Source organism: Brassica napus, chromosome A1 (genome assembly GCF_020379485.1).
Source record: "Brassica napus cultivar Da-Ae chromosome A1, Da-Ae, whole genome shotgun sequence".
Classification (NCBI taxonomy): Eukaryota; Viridiplantae; Streptophyta; class Magnoliopsida; order Brassicales; family Brassicaceae; genus Brassica; species Brassica napus.
In genome coordinates this window covers 18,185,642-18,204,654 of record NC_063434.1, presented here as the reverse complement: position 1 = coordinate 18,204,654, position 19,013 = coordinate 18,185,642, and the positions used below count along the sequence as shown (strand labels likewise).

At 41.4% G+C, this 19,013-nt stretch overlaps 1 protein-coding gene and 2 non-coding genes across 3 annotated transcripts; 2 read left to right on the top strand and 1 right to left on the bottom strand.

Annotated features, from left to right (window-relative positions):
* Positions 1–2,291: 2,291 nt before the first annotated feature.
* On the top strand, positions 2,292–2,398 carry LOC125579312. The gene has a single exon (XR_007317298.1). It is a non-coding gene; the product is annotated as a small nucleolar RNA R71 (small nucleolar RNA).
* Positions 2,399–5,471: 3,073 nt separating this feature from the next.
* Positions 5,472–6,966, top strand: LOC106427564. Its single transcript, XM_013868288.2, has 3 exons — positions 5,472–5,784; positions 5,845–6,371; positions 6,583–6,966. Exons 1-3 carry the CDS (start codon positions 5,472–5,474, stop codon positions 6,964–6,966), a joined length of 1,224 nt encoding a protein of 407 aa, XP_013723742.2.
* An 11,474-nt stretch (positions 6,967–18,440) lies between these two features.
* Positions 18,441–18,547, bottom strand: LOC125579327. The gene has a single exon (XR_007317314.1). It is a non-coding gene; the product is annotated as a small nucleolar RNA R71 (small nucleolar RNA).
* Between the last annotated feature and the right edge of the window lie 466 nt (positions 18,548–19,013).

The window sequence follows — 19,013 nt, the reverse complement described above, 5'->3', positions numbered from 1 at the left end:
TTTCCACAAAGTTTTGACTGACTCGATCATAAAAACTGACTCAAACTGACTTAAAAGAAAAATAAAAGAAAGAAACGAGTTAGTAAACAACGAAAACCCTCCCCCAGACTTACTTCACACCGTCCCTGGTGTGAAAATAAATCAGAAAGAAGGTGAAAACAAGAATAAACAGTTTTTTTCTTTGGTTGAGATACTTACCTGAGTGGAGCAGGCGATCCATGCAAATTCGGGGTGTTCTATCGTCAAATGGTCACCCGGAACAACCGCTCTTTTCAGGGGACATGTTGTTCCGTTTCTGCAACCCAGAATTTTTGAAGTATCTCAAATTTTTATGCTTTTTGACCTGAGACTCAATAAACTAAAACAAAAAAATAAGTAAATAAAAACAAAACGAACTTATATGTACACTTACCAGTGGGTTGCCTCCCACCAAGCGCTTGGTTTAAGTCACTCGCTTGACTTGGTGACTGGGATCAGTCGGGTTGAGCAGGAGGGCATGTTCCAAAACAAGCTCCACAGTCAGACATGTTCAGCTTCAAAACCCTGCTCAACAACCCTTTCACCGCAGCTTCCCCTTTTTCCTTCAGCTCATGTGTGAGAATGGTTCTGACTTTAGAGAACGGTTGGGAGATACCCTTGCACTTTACCTCATACTCAATGGAGTTCTCATCACACTTGAGAGGTATCAAAGTCATTGTATGATCTCCCTTGACCCTTTTCTTCTGGACTTTCTGTTTCACCCTTGAATTCCCTCTGAATCTAGTAGGATCAGTGCTAAGATCTTCATCAGAGAACAGCCTGCTCTCACCCTTATCACCATGCTCCTTCTCTGGAACAACCTTCAGCTTTTCTACATCAAACACTGAGATGCGAGAGGCGTGTGATGAGGAGGATCTGATGGGTACAGCCTTGTAGAATACTTTCTTGTTGATGTTGGAGAAGCGGAATCTCTTGTTGGGCATATCGATGGTTGCTCCAACAGTAGCCATGAATGTCCTTCCAAATATCAAAGGCATCTCATGATCCTTGTTCATCTCAACAACTTGAAACTCAGCAGGAACAATGCATTCCCCTACTTGAACATGAAGGCTGCGGATGGTTCCATATGAGACTGCTCTGGAAGAGTTTGCAAAGGCCAGGGTCAGCTGAGAACGCTCAACATCAGCAATACCCAAAACGTCTACAATAGCCTTGGAGACGAGATTCACACAAGAACCAGAGTCGTAGAGAGCATCCTTGAAGGTTGTTCCTGCGATGGAACATGGGAAAACAAACTTTCCAGGATCATCAACCTTAAGCAATACCTTCAGTGCTGGTCTAGACAATGCTGGTGTGACAGTGCTTTGGTATAGAGGACCTTGATCTCCTCTTGAGTCTCTCTACAGTTTTTAAAGAACTTGAGCAATGGACGAATCTGCAGAGCATCTTCGAATGCAAGTTCTTTAGGAAGCCTTCTCACCATCTTGTTAAAACCTATCAGCTGCTCTTCACTAATGGGATCCATCAGATGTCTAGGTGGAATTGGATAGGGAACCTTGGGAACATAGACTCGCACTGGTGGATTTTCAGCAGGTTCGCTAGGAGCAGTCACTCCAGAGCTAGCAGACTGCTCTGTGTTCTCTTCTGCGCCTAGAACAGTCTCAGCAAACGGCTGCTCTATTGCATTACAGTGCTCAGTCCTAGGATTTTTATCAGTTTTTCCAGGGAGCGTCTCTTGTTGCCTCTTGACACTCTCAGCTGTTTGAGCAAGCTGAACATCGATCTTTCTTATATGGATCGCAAGATTGTCATACTTGTTATTCAGCTCAGTGAACATGTTGCCTATCCTGGTGTCCATTTCCTTGGTTACCTGATTCAATGCCTTGGCCTGAACCTGCTGACCATGCAACAGCTGTTGCATCATCATACCCAGACCCTTCAGTTAATCTGGTTGACTGTTCTCAGTAGCTGGAACAGCTTGCCGATTGTTCTGCGGTTGTCGCTGGTTCTGGTTCTGAATCTGCCCAGCCGTAGCTTGCTCCATGTTGAAGACGTGCCCTTGGTTGTTTTTCAGTAGCTGATCAACCTTGGCAGTCAGCTCATCTATTTTCTGGGTGTCGGAATTGTTCCCTTTCTTGGAGCAATCACTCTCCTCTTTCTTATTAGCTGAGCTAGCACACATGTTCTCAATCAGCTTAAACGCTCCATCAGTGGTTTGAGTCATGAAGTCTCCATTGCTCGCAGAGTTTAGAGCACCTTGGTATTTCCAGTCCACTCCATCATAGAAAATGTCCAGGAGGTAATCATCATCAAATCCATGGTGAGAACATTCTCTGCGATAGTCATTGAAGCGCTCCCATGCGTCGCAGAAAGGCTCATCAGTGAGCTGTCTGAAGGAGGTGATCTTGTTCCTCAATGCAGCTGTTCTCACCTTAGAGTAGAAATGGCTGAGGAACGCTGATCGGACCTGTTCCCATGAAGTGAGAGAGCCGGTAGAGAGAGAGTTCTACCACCGTGCAACTTTTCCATCAAGAGAGAATGGGAATAACATGCACCCGATGTAATCTGGTGGAACACCATTCGCGCGAGTGAAACTGCAGACTTTTTCAAATCTCTTAATATGCTCCATTGGAATTTCTGTAGAAAGACCAGAGAACACCTTTCTCTGTACTAGACCAATCAAAGCAGGCTTGATCTCGAAGTCCTGCCTGGTGCAGGGTGGAGGAACAATGGCAGAGCGCATAGTAGGGATGTTGCAAGGAAGGTTTCTCAGCCCTATTGGAACAGTTTGCGCTTGTTGTTCCTGCCGCGCGAGAGCAGCCTGTTAAGCAGCATCCTGCTGAGCTTGGATGGTCTGCTTCATTTGAAGCATCTTTTGTTGCATCTGTTGCAACTGAGCAGTGAGTTGCTCTTGATTGGCGTGATCACCCATAGTGGTGTCGGTTTGCCTTGGCTGTTGCCGATTTGTTCTTTCTAACCTTGCTAGCTCCTGGTTGCTAAATGTAACTAACTCTCCTTGTGCGTTTTTCCGAGTATGTCTACTGGTCTACTGGTCATGCACCTGAAAAATTAGCTGAAACAAAAAGGATAGGGCAAGTTAGAGGTCTTAGACTAAATAAATAAACAAAAAATAAAGGTAAAAAGAAGGTTCCCGGCAACGGCGCCAAATTGATATTACGTGTATACACACACCAATTAACCTACTGTGCACACTACCACAATCGAATGGTATGTCGATGTAGCACTTTAGGATCGAATTCACAGAGACCAACTATTACACTTTATCTTTATGGGATCAATATGAAGCTAAAACAATATGGGGGTTTTAATGTTGATTTCGTAACAATAAAATAAGAGATTAATTTAAGGTTTTCAGATGATTAAAAATGCTAGCCTAGGGTGGTTTGATCAGGTGTTAAGCAAGTGTGAGCCAAACAATTATTCAATTTTAGTTAAGAACAAGTCTATAACTCGGATCACTCAAGTAGAACAGCCCACTCTCGTGGAACTGCCCCCTATGCTGATCGATCTTGATACCTAAACTCTCATTTGGATCAAGATGCGACAGCAAGCAATAGAGATCAAGTCTGATATGTTCACAAAACACCATAATATCTACTTTCGCTGATTAGGGATGCAATGCTCATTCAAGTTATGTCTAGCAACCTATAACACTTTTGATGAATAGATTAAACCTAGAATCAGGCACTAAGTGGTTAACTTGATGCAAGCCTTAAGAACAACAGTGAATGAAGACAATCGATTTATAACTTATTTATGTCAAGCTCACGGATCTAACACCCTAACACCCTAGACTAAGCAAGCTGACTACTCAGCCATGAAACAAGAACACACAGAGACAGAGACTGAATAAAACATGTGTAGATAAAATAGAATAAGGGTTCATGGGGTTCTTCTTTATGGTGAGAGAGATTGAGCTTTCTCCCTTTACAAAGTATCAAATCACAAATCTCTAAAAGCTCAAGTCTGGTTCCTTGTCTCAAGAACAGCGTAGAATGTAAAAAGAAAGAGAAAAATATGATATATCAAAGCCACAGGCGGCTGGGAGAGAAAATAGAGAGATTAGGGAAAATCCCGAAATAGGTTGTAGTTTCCTTAAAAATCTCTGCTGCTGGAATAGGCATCCAGAACAGTCACTTGGGTTGCTCTGCTATCCGGAACAGTCATCAAGACTGTTCTGCGTGAAAATCACCAAATTGCATTGTTTGCTGCCTCTTTTGTTCCAGCTGGTCCATCTCCCATCCAATGCAACTCTAGACCTGTAATGACTCGAAAAGGACTAGGAAGACTCGATAAAGACTTGAAAACCAATTGAAAAGCATATATACAAAATGTATAAAACACCATATATCAGAAATCCAAGCACACTTTATATGAAAGGGTGTACAGTTTTTCTTCACATTTAACCTTCAGGAAGAAGGATTTGCTTTCATGAAGCTTGCAGCGGAAGCAGGATATGAGCATTTTGTGTATACATACGCAATGACTAGCAAAATAATTTGGCGTGATGAGGAGTATTTTGCTCGTTTTACGAGGGAATCAGTTGACAGGATTGGGAAACTAGTTCGATCTCTAAAATGGGCATGGGGTTTGTCGCACAGTGACGAGTTTCTGGCAAAGTGGGACGAGTTCATTTCAACCGTTGTTCCTTCGTTCTATAGTTGCCAATGTGTTCCTATTATGGGGCGAGATTGGGTCTTGTGGTACATTGAAAAAAATAAGGGTGACAAAATGTGTAACCTCTGTTTCTGGATCAAAGAGTTGGGGCTCTTCTTCCGTGAGTTTGAACCGATGAGCGTGATTATGGACACAAGGGAGTGGTGAAGATGTATTCTATCAGAATCTTTTCTCTTTTTATGTTCTTTGCTGTGACATTATTACGGCTGGTTTATATTTTACTTTATGGCTGGGTTGCTGTCTTTTAATTACGACTGATTTTTGTAAAAAAGGGGTTCTCTTCAATTACGGCTGAGTTTTAATTTCATAATGACTGAGATATTTTGTTGGAGTGTTATTAAATACGACATGGCTGGGTTAATTAAATACGTGATAGCCGAGTTATTGTTACTTAAAGGCTGAGGCAAATGTTAACTTTTTGACTGAGTTTTGTAAAAAAATTCAAGATATAGACTCAGAATCCGCCATATCATCAACTCGGATTTGCCATGTCATCACTAACAAAATTTATAACTTGCTTTATGAGACTGTTCATGTTCTTCTTCATCTTTGTTATCTATCGTCTTCCTCTTTCTCAGTTGGTTATGGATCCGGTAATTATTGTTTCCAGTAACTGGATTAAGAAAAACAAATATGTATTCAGCGTCAACTGTAGAGGGTGTAAAGTTCTTCATTTAGATGAGAAACCAACACATGAAAATTTCGCAAAGACTGTTCTCGATGATTACGGATTGAATGATTTGAAGGATCATATTCAGCTTAGCTACATGTTCTCGAATAAAGCATTGAAAACGATGGCGCACGACACTCCACCAGTTTACATGTCCAATACTCGACAATTGCAAGGTTTTCTAAGCCTAAAGAAAATCGAACAACTACGTCTCTGTGTGGAGATTACGGAGAACAAAGCAAGAGAGAAGATTAAAACATTTTTTAGCTTTAGCTCAGAAGCAGAAGCAGAAGCTTCAGTAGTTGAGTCCAGAGACGAAAATTATAGTGGGAGTTACGATGGTTGCAGTTTGGAGAAGGAACAAGAGGACAATGAGAATGACTGCTCTAGTAATGTCGAAGGAGAAAAACATGACGTAGTCGGAGAAGATGAAATAGGCAAAGAAAACGAAGAAGATGATGAATTTGAAAGCCGATTTGATATGTTCGACGATTCAGACGGTGCGTCATATAAAGATGATAACTTCAGCTCATACGGTGAGTCTCCTACAGATGACAAAGATTCACCAACGCTACCTCCCAAGAAGAGATATCAGAACTTCTCGATGAGCGGATCTAAAGGGAATCTGGAGGTTCTAAGTTTGGAGATGTCGTTGATAGACATTGCGGTAGGTCAACGATACGATAGTAAAGACGATTTGGAGAGACGACTGAAACTTCTTACAGTGAGGTATAAATTTGATTTTGATGTAGAAACATCAACCCCGACATCATACGTTGTTAAGTGTTGGGTTGATGGATGTCTCTGGAGAGTTCGCGCTTCTACCCAAGGAGAATCCAAGGCGTTTTATTTTCATATTTACGATTCGAAGTATACATGTTCCTGCACAAAACGTTCTAATCGATCTCGACAAGCAACACCAGATATTTTAGGTATGTTGTACAAGAACTTTCTTGGCGACATTGGTCCGGCCGTTCGCCCTACGAGCGTCGGAATAGCTATCACTAAGCAGTTTGGTATAAAGGTAATTACTTTGTTGTGGCTAAGTTATTTTAACAACACGACTGAGTAATGTCAAATGTACAGGCTGACATAATCATACAATTCGACTGTATTACTATATATTTAGATGTGGCCGAGTTATAGTAAAATAGGGTTGATTTATTCAGTACGTTATGGCTGTCTTAATTATTTGATGCGGGTGAGTAACGAGGATCGTTTTTTCATGTGAACAGATGGATTATTGGAAATCACACCGGACGCTGAAATTTGCAAGGGAAATCGATGAGGGAACACCTGAGTGTGGGTTTGAAAGCTTGCCTTCTTACTTATACATGATAAGAAGGGCCAATCCGAGTACAGTTACGCGTCTTCAAATCGATGAGCTTGGAAGATTCATGTATGTGTTTCTTGCCTTTGGTGCGAGCGTAAATGGGTTTCCTTTCATGCGCAAAGTTGTTGTAGTCGACGGTACGTTTCTCAATAGTAAATACAAAGGGACGCTACTCAAAGCACTAGCTCAGGACGGTAACTTCCAGATTTTTCCAATAGCCTTCGCCGTGGTTGACACAGAAAATGATGATTCGTGGCATTGGTTTTTTACGCAACTAAACTTCTGATTCCTGACGGCGAGGGTCTTGCGATAATCTCGGACAAGCATTACTCGATACAGAAAGCAATTAGAAATGTGTATCCGTTGCCTGCTCGGGGAATATGCACCTACCATTTATATAAGAACATATTGGGACGGTACAAAGGAAAAGAAGCATTCCGTCTGGTGAAGAAAGTGGCGAGATGTTTTAGGATGTCTGACTTTACTGTAATTTTTGAGGAGATTGAAGCGATTCATCCTGCACTCCACGGCTACCTCCAAAGAGCTGATGTCTGACTGTGGACGCGTGTTCATTTCCCGGGCGAGAGGTACAATTTGATGACTACAAACATAGCGGAAACAATGAACAGAGCATTGTCGCATGCTAGAGGTCTACACATTGTTCGAATATTAGAATCGATACGGGTAATGATGACCAGATGGTTTGCTGAACGGAGAGAGGATGCCATATCGCAGCCAACAACGCTTACGCGTGGTGTCGAGAAACTACTACATGTAAGTCAGTCGTAACATAAAATTCTTAAGTCAGCCGTTTCATAAAATTCTTAAGTCAGCCTTTATAATTCTTAAATCAGCCGTAATATGTAATAACTCAGTCGTTTCATATTTATTCTTTTTTTGTTAATAGGGTCGTGTAACTACCGCCAGAGAATTGACGGTCCAAAGGATTGATGATCATCACACTGAAGTTAAATATGAATCTTCTAGTGAGTCTTTGAATGTTGTTAATTTGGTAGAGCACAAGTGCACATGTCGGCGTTTCGAACGCGAGAAATTACCATGTGTACACGCAATCTCAGCTGCAGAGTACAACAATGTTTGTCGTATATCCATGTGCAGTCCTTACTATAACAGTGAATATTTGGTGAGGGAATACGCTGAATCTATCATGCCAGCTCACTCAGCGCAACCTGTTCCAGAAATCGTGGCAAACCAACCGTCCTTGCCCCCGTATATTCGTCAACAACCAGGAAGACCTAAGAAAAATAGGATGAAATCTACTTTAGAAGTTGTACTTCAAAACAAACGCCCTAGGAAAGAACACACATGTTCTCGATGTAGACAGAGTGGCCATAATGCAAAAACTTGTCCGATGTAAGCAAGTGTTGTAGGGATTTTCATATATTTGAATTATGGCTGGGTTTTTGTTTTCACTTATATATATTACGGCTGGATTAAGGATTTTCATGTATTTGAATTACGGCTGGGTTTTGTTTTCATTTATATATATTACGGCTGGATTAAGGATTTTCATGTATTTGCATTTCAGCTGGGTTTCTGTTTTCAAACGCAACTGTTATAATTCCCGCCAAAAATAAGAAATGTCGCGAAGTCAATAAACAGCTGATTAATTGAAATAATTTGTATTACGGTTGAATAAATAAGGCATTTATCGAACAATTATATGTTCAAATCTCTATTTTTTACACAATTTCTCTCTCTCTATCTAAATGGATTTTTTCCCCTCTTCTTGAATTGCCTGAAGAAATTCAGGCGTTGGTGGTTGAACGTGTGGCCTGTAACTCCTTCCAAGATCTCTATGGCCTCAAAACATCGTCCAAGTCGATGAAAGGGTTAGCAGAGCGGCGTGGTGGATACTATTTTTATGATGTGTTATCCGTTCCCTGGGGACTCAATATGCCTTCGCAGTTGTTGAAATCTTGCTACGCTGAGGGAAATCCAAGCACACTTTATATAAAGGGTGTACAGTTCTACTTCACGTTCGACCTTCAAGAAGAAGGGCTTTCTCTCATGAAGCGTGCAGCAGATGCAAGATATGAGCCTGCTGTGTATACACACGCAATTACTCAAGCAATCTTTTTGTGTGATGGGCAGTATTTTCATGGTATTCCAAGAGAATGGGTTAAGAGGATAGGGAAACTAGTGCGATATGTGAAATGGGGATGGGGTTTGTGGCATTTTGACGAGTTCTTCCAAAATAGGGCCCTGTTCATTTCAAAGTTTGTTCTGTCGTTCTACAGATGCCAATGTGCAACGCATGTGGGGCGAAAATGTGTCTGCTTGTGGCACCTTGATATGACTAAGGATGACAACATTCGTGAGCGCTGTTTCTGGATCAAAGAGATTGACACGTTTTTACGTGATTTTGAACCGATAAGCGTTATTAGGGACACAAGGACGTGGTGAAGATGTAATCTATCGGTATCTTATCTTTTTAAGTTTTTTGCTATTATATTTTTAAGTTTTTTGCTATTATCTTTTTAAGTTCAAATGAATGTAATGAAGGCTTAGTTATTGTTTCTTTTGGCTGGTTTATTGTTCAATTACGGCTGCATTACTGATTTATATTGAATTATGACTCGGTTTATGTTTAATTAGGCTGAGTTTTGGTCACATAATATGAAGTCATATTAGCATTAAACACCAATAAAAAGAGGTTCATTTACGTGCATTGCAAAACGTTCAAATTTCTTAATTTACGTGCAGACATGTAAAACGTCAATTACAAACGAACGGAGGAAAGAATAATTAGTCTCGATATTCTCATATCGTTGGCTGAGTTAAAGTAATAATTAGCCTCGATATTTTAAACATGTGCCACCATTAATCGACAACTCAGTCCAATCAAGCAAGTGGAAACGTCCCATTAATATGAAAGTGGGTGAGATATAATCTTCGTTGTGGTATAAACAGTGACGAGTTACTTTATACATTACGGCTGCACGGCTGAGTTACTTTAAACTTTACAACTGAGTTACTTTATACATTACGGCTGAGGTTCTAAACAATGTTATCATTTGTTTACTTTACGGCTGAGTTACTTTAAACTTTACAACTGAGTTACTTTATACATTACGGCTGAGTTTCTAAACAATGTTATCATTTTTTTGCTTCACGGCTTAGATACTTTAATACGTTAAGTCTGAGTTACTTTATACATTACGGCTGAGTTTCTAAACAATGTTATCATTTGTTTTCCTTCACGGTTGAGATACTTTAATACGTTAAGTCTGAGTTACATAAAACATAGGCTGACTTACAAAACATTACTAAACAAAGTAGTAGTGGTAGCAAAGTAACGACATTCCAACCCCACAAACAAACACATTCCTCAAACACCGACCCTGACTCATGCATTCTTCTCCTTTTCCCTCAGACGCCGTCTTCAATACTTCAATCTCTTTCTCCAACCGAGCAACGTTAAGTTTGAATTCCGAGATGTCTTTGTTAATGCCAGTTATCAGTGACTTAATATCTTCAACCTCTTCAACCAACGTTAAGTTTCGGTCACTTATGGCTGGATTTATCTTAAACTAACATTCACAACTGAGTTTTTTTATACGTAGAGGCTGAGTTATTATAAAGATACGGCTGAATTAAACAAACACATTATGACTGGGTTATAGTACTTAATATACAAGAAATACAAATTCGACATGTTTACATTCAAGAACCGAAATTGTCATATTCAAAATACAGACAAGGCATCACTTTCAGAAACCAAAATTGTCAGGACCAAACTCTTCAAACATGTGGACGAGATCACGCCAGACTCTTCTTAACATCCACGGAGGCTTGTCGCCTCCGATTTCCCAAGTTCTCTTCAAATAGCGCATCTGGCAACAAAATAGCATTCTGGCCACAAGATTAAAATGTGTCCAAACTGTCGAATTATGCCTTCGATTCCACGTGTTTTTGCGCTACAACAAAAAAAAAATTACAAAACCGTTGAGAACACAAAAGAAAAATAACTCAGCAACGCTATGCTGCCATTTTAAGTGGACAAACTGTTCTTACAGCGAGTTGAAGAAACCAGCGTTCCATAAAATGATCGGGAATGGCGCTGTATGTCGGCCAATCATGAACCCAGCCTTCTGCAAGAATCAACGGGATGACGAGAGAGAGATCACTTAAAAATTTGAACCAGATAGTACTGGTTGTGTCAAGCAATTCACCCGGACCAGGGTATAGAAGAGGGAGGTTTTCACGATTTGCAGAGCTTAGTATCGCATTGACACTGTTCTCTAACATCGTCGAATAACCAGGAACAATCTTCATAACTTTTGATGGGGATAGAGAGTTTTTGTTTTGATTTTTTCTAGAGAGAGAAAGGTGTAAGAGAGGAGACAATATATAGAGAGGTACAGAACGTCAAACGTCTCGAGTTAAAATTTCTCAAGAAGCAGTTATCTTTTTCCCGCCAAACGTCAAGATTAAGTTACAGTTTACGGCTGAGTTACAGACCACATTTACGGCTGACTTAGTAAATGGGGTTTAGGGTTTAGGGTTTAGATTTGATTTTTTGGGTTTTAAAGTTTGGGATTTGGATTTATGGTGAAAGAATAGTTATAAAACACACAAATTCATGATAAATAACATAATAATATTTTATGAGTTTTGAATTATGCTCACACCTTATATGTATCAGTTAAGTTTATGAGTAATTGTAAGAAAACATATACCTCAAGATCATGATTGATTCTAAACTCGTAGATTCAATAAAGAAAACATATTCAGTTGATTATAGATTCACTTCAGATATATAATTAGAGTTTCAATTTAACATTTAAAGTATAAACATTTAATTTTTTTGATTATAGGTTATGTTTGAGGTATGGCTGAGTTATAATATAGTAACGGCTGACTAATACTAATCGATACAGCTGAGTTGTATAAACATGTTACGATTATAGGGTATGTTTGGGGTAAGGCTGAGTTACGTATATACGATACGACAGGGTTATAAAAACGATAAGACTGAGTCAATTACTTAATAACAACATAAGTTAAGTACTTCATAACAACACAGGTTCATTTAGCCATCATTTGGTCCGTCACAACATTTCCTCCTTCAGCGAGGATATCTGCTGCCATCTTCATCCGTAAACCTTGAATATTTTGATCGTTTATCCCATCAAACGTTACACCAAGCGCTAGACACTCCACAAAATTCAACGAATACACCCCACAATCGCCAACCTGGGTGTTTTGTGGAGTGTATCTTTTGCTCCTCCTTCTGAATGAGAAATATTTCCTGCTAATGGGTCGGATATTGGCAGGAATATGTACACTCAACATAGCGGGAATCATGTGCGTCAGCGGTTTAAATGAATTCAGAATTCTCTGCTCACTATCGAGTGTTACCTCTCCAAAGATTGGATCATAGCAATCAATTTTCTCCTTCTTCAGATCCACGTGATATGCAACCTAATGATTTCTGCCGGTTTGAAGACATCCGTACAAGTGATCCACATCTTCATACCACTTCAAGTTTGTTCGACAATGATCGGGAATCCTACCCTTTATCATATCTTCATAACCATTGCCTTTGAACATGAACATTGTGGGTTTCATCATGAACTGAGCGTAATCATGAATCAAAAAACTTTGCCACCAAACGTCAACGAAGGCTGTCCGCTTGGACCAAAATGGAGTGGGCTCTCGCATGGACCTTTTAATGAGGACGTTCATATACGCCACGACATGCTACACAAATAAAATTAACAAGTCAGCAGTAATCAAATATATAACTCAGCCGTGATATAATAAAAGAATATATAACTCAGCCGTAAAAATTAGATAACACAGCCGTAATAAAACAAAATAATATATAACTCAGCCGTAATAAAGACTTACATTATCAAACACCCATCCATACTCATCCTCCGGCCACAGTCTCTCATGGATGAGTATGCTGTAGAAGTCACTCTCATGATCAGCTGTTAGTACTTCTTATTTACCTGGTGGTGCTGGTGGTTTGGGTGGAATTGCCTTGATGTGTTGCATAAGTTTTTCCAATAGCGCCGGAACAACAGGTGCTAGAGGGTCACATATTGCTGATGAAGGAGTAACATTCTTCCTCATGCACGTCGTTCCATTATGTCCTACGTTCAGAAAAACTAATGATGAAGAAATTGCCATCATTGACAACCCTTTTGGAGTTAACCGAACATTTTCTCCCGGTAATCCTTAATTATGGCAGATCTAACTACTTCAGAATTCTCGACATCAGACTTCTGCGCGAATTCGTTTTGTTCTGCAACAGCTTCGTCAATTATATCAGCCAATGAACTGTCCTCTACATCAGGCTGTACATTGCATTATGTTACACCGTCACGCGGTGGAGTCACATTTTTGTACTTTGACCCAACCTGTTTTTTGCTTCTGTAGCTCAGCCTCTTGTTTCTTCTTTAACTCAGCCTCTTTTTTCTTAGCCTCAGCCACTTTTTTCTTAGCTTCAGCCTCTTTTTTCCTAGCTTCAGTTTCTTTTTTCTTATCCTCAGCCTTCTCCTTCCTCTTAAAAGCAGCATCCTGCCTGCCCTCCTTTTTTCTTCTCATCGGCTTTCTCACCCTTAACAATACGCTTGCGCCTGCAGCCGCGTCAATAGGCTGGATCCTTAGCAACCTTATCATCCTTAGTAGCCTTATCATCCTTAGAATCCTTTGCAGGAGAAACTACTACGAAATCAAGAGGCCGCATATCAGTAGCTTTATCAACACTACCAAACTCCTCATCCAAAGTCCTTTTCACCCCTGATTTCTTTTCAAGCTCCTTAGCCAAATTCGTTTTCGGTCCAAACTTCTGATGCGTTCGAACCACCGGTGATGCCATCGATAAAGAGTTATCTGATGATGGTGGAGAGGGGTTATCATGGTTTTCGGAAATTTTCCCAATCCCCAGATCTTTCAGACGCTCCTCCAGTAATGCATCACCCTGTCATCAATGGTCTTTTGGTCCATCAATGGTCTGTTCCGGTCTAACTCGTAAGCTTCCAACTGTGAGTCAACCTGTTCAAATTTTCTGGAAATAATATCCAGAGTACTCACAATGGTCGTCAGAGTCGCTTTGTTCTCCAACTCCAACTCTTTGCTACCTTCCTTCTCGCTAGAACCCTTTTCCGCTGCATCAGCTTCAGACTCATTATGTGTCTTAACTTTCTTCTGCTTCTTAGTGGGTGGCTCCGCTTCTGACGAAACTCCACCCTTCATTCTCTTCTTCTCATTCCCGTCCCCTTTGCATTCCCTTGCATTTCCCACAAACCTTTCAAAAATCTACCTGAATGTATGTCTGTTATCAACGTAACGAGTTGTGGGTCATCATCTTCACCCGGCCAAATAGGAAACATCTCTTCAATTGAGTCCTTCAAAACCATTCTCCTCACACGCACCTGCAACACCATGTTATAACAAAACTCAGCCTCCAAACTAACACAAAACTCAGCCATCAACTTAACTAATTCAGCCGTGAATTAACACATAACTCAGCCATCAACTAAAATAACTCAGCGGTAATTTAACACATAACTCAGCCATTAAGTAACTCCGAACTCAGCCATCAAATAAATTAAGTCAGCATTAAACCTTACCTCGCCATGCTTTTCGATTTCGGCATACAACAATTTATCAAAGCTTGCACGTGTACGCTTTCCACCCCATCGCAAAAGCGGAACGTCTTCATTATTGATCACTCTCCCAAAACTCTCACCGAAGCAGGTGACGGATTCGTAAGCCCAAATCAATAACGCGTCCTTCATGCCGCTTATTGTGTATGAACCTCCATCTGGAGCAAACGTTTTAATAGCGTCAATTAGAACTTTGTATGCAGTCCGACTGATATGTGGTGTTTTTAATACCAATATATATGTACTTTAACCTAATTCTCAGTCCTAATTCGTGCTTAATTGACATCATTCCAGGTTGGGAGCAGGTGAAAGAGTAAAGAAGAGAGATTCAGGAAGTTAGATGCCGTTTTGAAGGATTCAATGTGGAACAGTCATTTAGAACAACCCAAAGGTTGTTCCCGAAGAGATCAAGCATTTGACTGCTCCCGATCATTAGGGAAACTTCCTATTGCGGAAGTTTGCCCTAGTTTCGACTCTCTCCTATCTTTTTATCACCAGCGCCTTCCTATAAAAAGGCCTAGGCTATCATTTCTTTTACTTACGCTAGTTTTGCAAGAAACCTAGAACAATTCTCTTGGGATTTACGCAACTTGTAAGGGAGAAGGCTCCATCTCTCATTCTCACGAGAAGATTATCCTGAACCCTTTTTAAACCGAGACTGTCGATAAACTAGTAAAGAGAAAGGACGAGTTCTCGTCGGTGGGTCAAGACAAAGACGTGTTTTATTAGATCAATGACTCGAAACTGAGTTACAAAAGAGGAAGAAAACAGAGGAAAAAGTCCAGCGAAGACAAGTTCGTCGGACCGTACAAGTCGGCGAGATGTACGATGTAAAACCCTAAGTCTAGCAGAAAGTAAGTGTAGTGATTTGCGGATCCTCTCCTTGTTGCCTTTCCTCCTCCTTTTATAGACAAATGCTCGTTGACCTAATGTGCTTTGTCTCGATGGGCCTCCTCGAGTGATTGGGCCGAATCATCGGGCCGCTGAGTCAAGTCGTCGAGCCGATAATGTTCAGTCAGTCGTCTCGACGACCAAAAGTAGTCTAGAGCCGAGCCGATCGCCGGCTCGCAAGTCGACGAGCCGACTTTCTTTGTTGTAATCATATGTGTGGATAATTGTCTTTCGGGCCTTTTGGGAGGGCTAGGCCCATACCCAACAGTAAGTCCCCCCAGTTCGCTGGTGAGTAGCGTAGCCGACTCAGCGAATTTGAAAGTAGGGTTTGCGAGACAACTATCTCAGGTCCACGATCTAAATCGACTCCTCGACTATTCAATCGACTCTTCGACTGTGCAATCAACTTATCTGCTCGCGCTCGAGGATCTGACCGGTTTTGGTTCGGACCGGTGGTTAATTATGGTTTCGATTTCGACTGTTGGTTTTGATTTGAACCGATTTCGGTTCTCCTCGAGAAGTCGAAAAGTCGCGACGTTTGGTGAGCTCCACGCGCCTAAATGGGCTGACTCTAGGCCCATCTAGGTCTAATGATGATGCCTCGGGGTGCGATGCGCTCCTCTCTATAAATACCCCTCTCGCATCTCATTTTCTCCACTCTTCATCCGGCTCAGGTACTTTCTCTCTCTTACTCTCCGCTTCTCTCTCTAACTTTGTAGTCTTAGTTCTTAGAATGTCGTCGGGCGGTAGAGGTAAGCTTTCTAGGGCTCAGAAAGGGAAAGTCGTGGCGAGTGCAACCGAATCAAGTCCTGCACGTGTCATCGAGACGAACTCTCCTTCTGATTTTGAGACGATTTATCGTGAAGCCATGATGGATACAGAAAACATGGACATGCCTCAGTGAGTCCTCGTTGCTGATTCGGCGCGTTAGCTCCGCGAAGAGAGGGAAAGCACGACATTAATCTCGAGAGACGGTCAGGATTGAGCGAGTGTCGGAGAGGCTTCTCTTCCCGATTTCGTTCCCTGTTGTTACACCCCGGGGGAATCTTCGAGGACCTTCCAGCTTTGGCGGCGGAGCAGATGGTTCTCCTGTCGTAGAAGGACAGTCGTGGGAGAACGTCGAGGAGACTCGTTGATATACCTTGGATTTGACCCGTTTTCATCCATGGTATATAGGTGTTTTACTATATATATATATATCTATGTTTTCTACTCTTCTAGGTATGTTTTCAGGTTCAGGTGCATTTCGGAGTAAATCGATCGATGCACATTCACTGCTGTCGATCGACACCATGAGATGCCTCAACAAATGAAGATTAATATCGATCGATGTACACAAGTACCATCGATCGATGTCGAGACATTGGACATGCCACATTTTGGATCCAGCAGACTTGAAGCCTAAGTCCAAGCCAAATTACGAAAATGCCCTGACGAGTTTTTAACCTAGTAGATTATATACTGCCTAAGTGTTTTGACGGCAGAGAGAGTTTTTTGTTACAGTTTTACTTTGAGAGAGAGAGAGAGAGAGAGAGTTTTGAAGAGAAGATCACTTGTGATTGGAACTCCTTGTTTTCATTTCTTTTCATCTATACTATGAATTTCCATTTCTTCATTGTCATTAATTGCTTTGCTATGTCTGAGTAGTTCATTTATTAGATCCAGGGTTAAGATAGGTTTGTGGGATTGGCCCCAAACTATAGATCTGCCTTGTTGTGATATTCATGATAGATTTGTATTCATTGCTTGTTTTAGCCTTGCTAACTAGAACTTGATCATAGGATTGCATACTCAAGCACCCTTGTTATCCCATCCTGACATCTATCTATCATATTAGGACTGCTAGAGAGGGCTAACCGCCAATTTAGTATCTTAATAGAGCATATCATACCCGTCGATCGATGTCCTCAACTGACTATCGGTCGACATAGGTAAAGGTGTATTGGTCGACGTCCCTGTAGGACCATCGGTCGACACTCTTTCGTTGTCAACATACTAACCGTTGAGACACGAGATCTAGCTTGTTAACCAGTGAAACATGCGACAGCTGATCACTGAGTTAAGCGGTTGAGCTCTAACATATCATGCATGCAACAAATAGGCATCTATAGATATTATAATCGCCAACACCTGAATAGTGGACCTGCATCTAATATCATTTCAACCCAAGTTACATTTACTATTTACTTCGCTTGTTACTATTGCTATTTCATTTAAACATTTACAACTCTTAGAATTAATATATACTAGATTTAATTGTTCCCTAGCTCCTTGTGGATTCGATCCCTAAGTACTACATCTGAACCTCTTTTGATGAGAGTAACACTCCTTAGGGTAATTTGAGTGGTATCAAATTTGGCGCCATTGCCGGGGAGCTTTGATCGCCATTAGATTTAGTTTTATTGATTCTTATTCTCTTCTCTACCCCCTTTCTAACATAATCTTTTTCTTGTCTTTTCAGGCGCATGCCCAGCGGTACCAGAAGCAACAAGGCGAAAGACTTGCTGTTCTCAGACGATCCTGCTCACTTGGAACGCACCATCCGTAGAGGTCAACATTCCACATCGCTCAACGCAACAACTTCGTCGTCGATCGATACTCACAACCAACCGTCGACCGACACCAAACCTTCATCGTCGATCGATCCTAATCGTTCGACAACGATCGATATTACACCGTGTACGTCGATCGATACCGTGTCGTCAAAAATGGTAAACTTTATTATTCTAACACAGGACGAGAACGGAAACCTGTATGACCAGGACGGTCATCTGTGTAATGCAACAGGTCAGAAAATAGACGCTCATGGGACTGTAATCCCTGATGCTGATACTACAGGAGCTGCTCAACCTGTAGACGAGGACGCTCGATCGAAACCACTGGCCGACTACAATCGCCCAGATTAGTACTATTCCAACAGATCAGCTATTCGACTTCCGGAGATCCAGAAGCAGAAAGAAGCAGAATTTCGAGCTGAAGCCTCAATACTACACTCTCGTGTTGCAGATACCCTACTCTGGACCATCTAGAACGGTTCGAGGATTTAATCGCTGCTATTCGGATGGAAGGAGTCCCCGAAGATTACCTGCTGTGCAAGCTCTTGAAATACACGCTGAATGGAGAAGCGATGCACTGGCTTAGGCAGCTACCCACAGGATCCTTAACATCCTGGGCTGACATCAAGAACGCTTTCTTACGAAACTTCTTCGATGAGGCGCGCGCTGAAGAACTTCGAAACAAAATTTCCATATTCTCGCAGGAGGCTAGAGAGTCCTTCAAAGATGCGTGGATTAGATTTAGGTTCTTCCAGCGAGACTGTCCACACCACGGATTTAACGAAGTGCAGTTGCTAAGCACTTTCTTCCGAGGTCTCGCCTTACAGTATCAAATGGCTCTTGATACGGCGAGTGAAGGAAACTTCACTACTCGGAATCCGTTAGAAGCTGTGAGACTTATCGAAAACCTTGCTAACAGCAGCATCACCAAAAACACTGACTCTGAACGGAAGAAGTCTGTAGCCTCTATCGGGAAGGAACAAATGGACGAAGTAAGAGCTAAGTTAGATGTGGTGCACGAGCTTCTTAGGAAGCAAGTCTGTTTAGCTGAAGGAGAAGTAGTAGATACGGAAGGAGAAGAAAATGTGAACTAAATCGGAGGTACCGGATTCCAGAAATTTGGAAACCAGGGCGGAAACATAAACTTCTTTGGAAATGGTCAAAGAAGTAACCAGAGTTCACAATTTCAAAAACCCTTCAACAACAGCAAAAGCTACTCGAACTACTACTACTACCAGAATCCA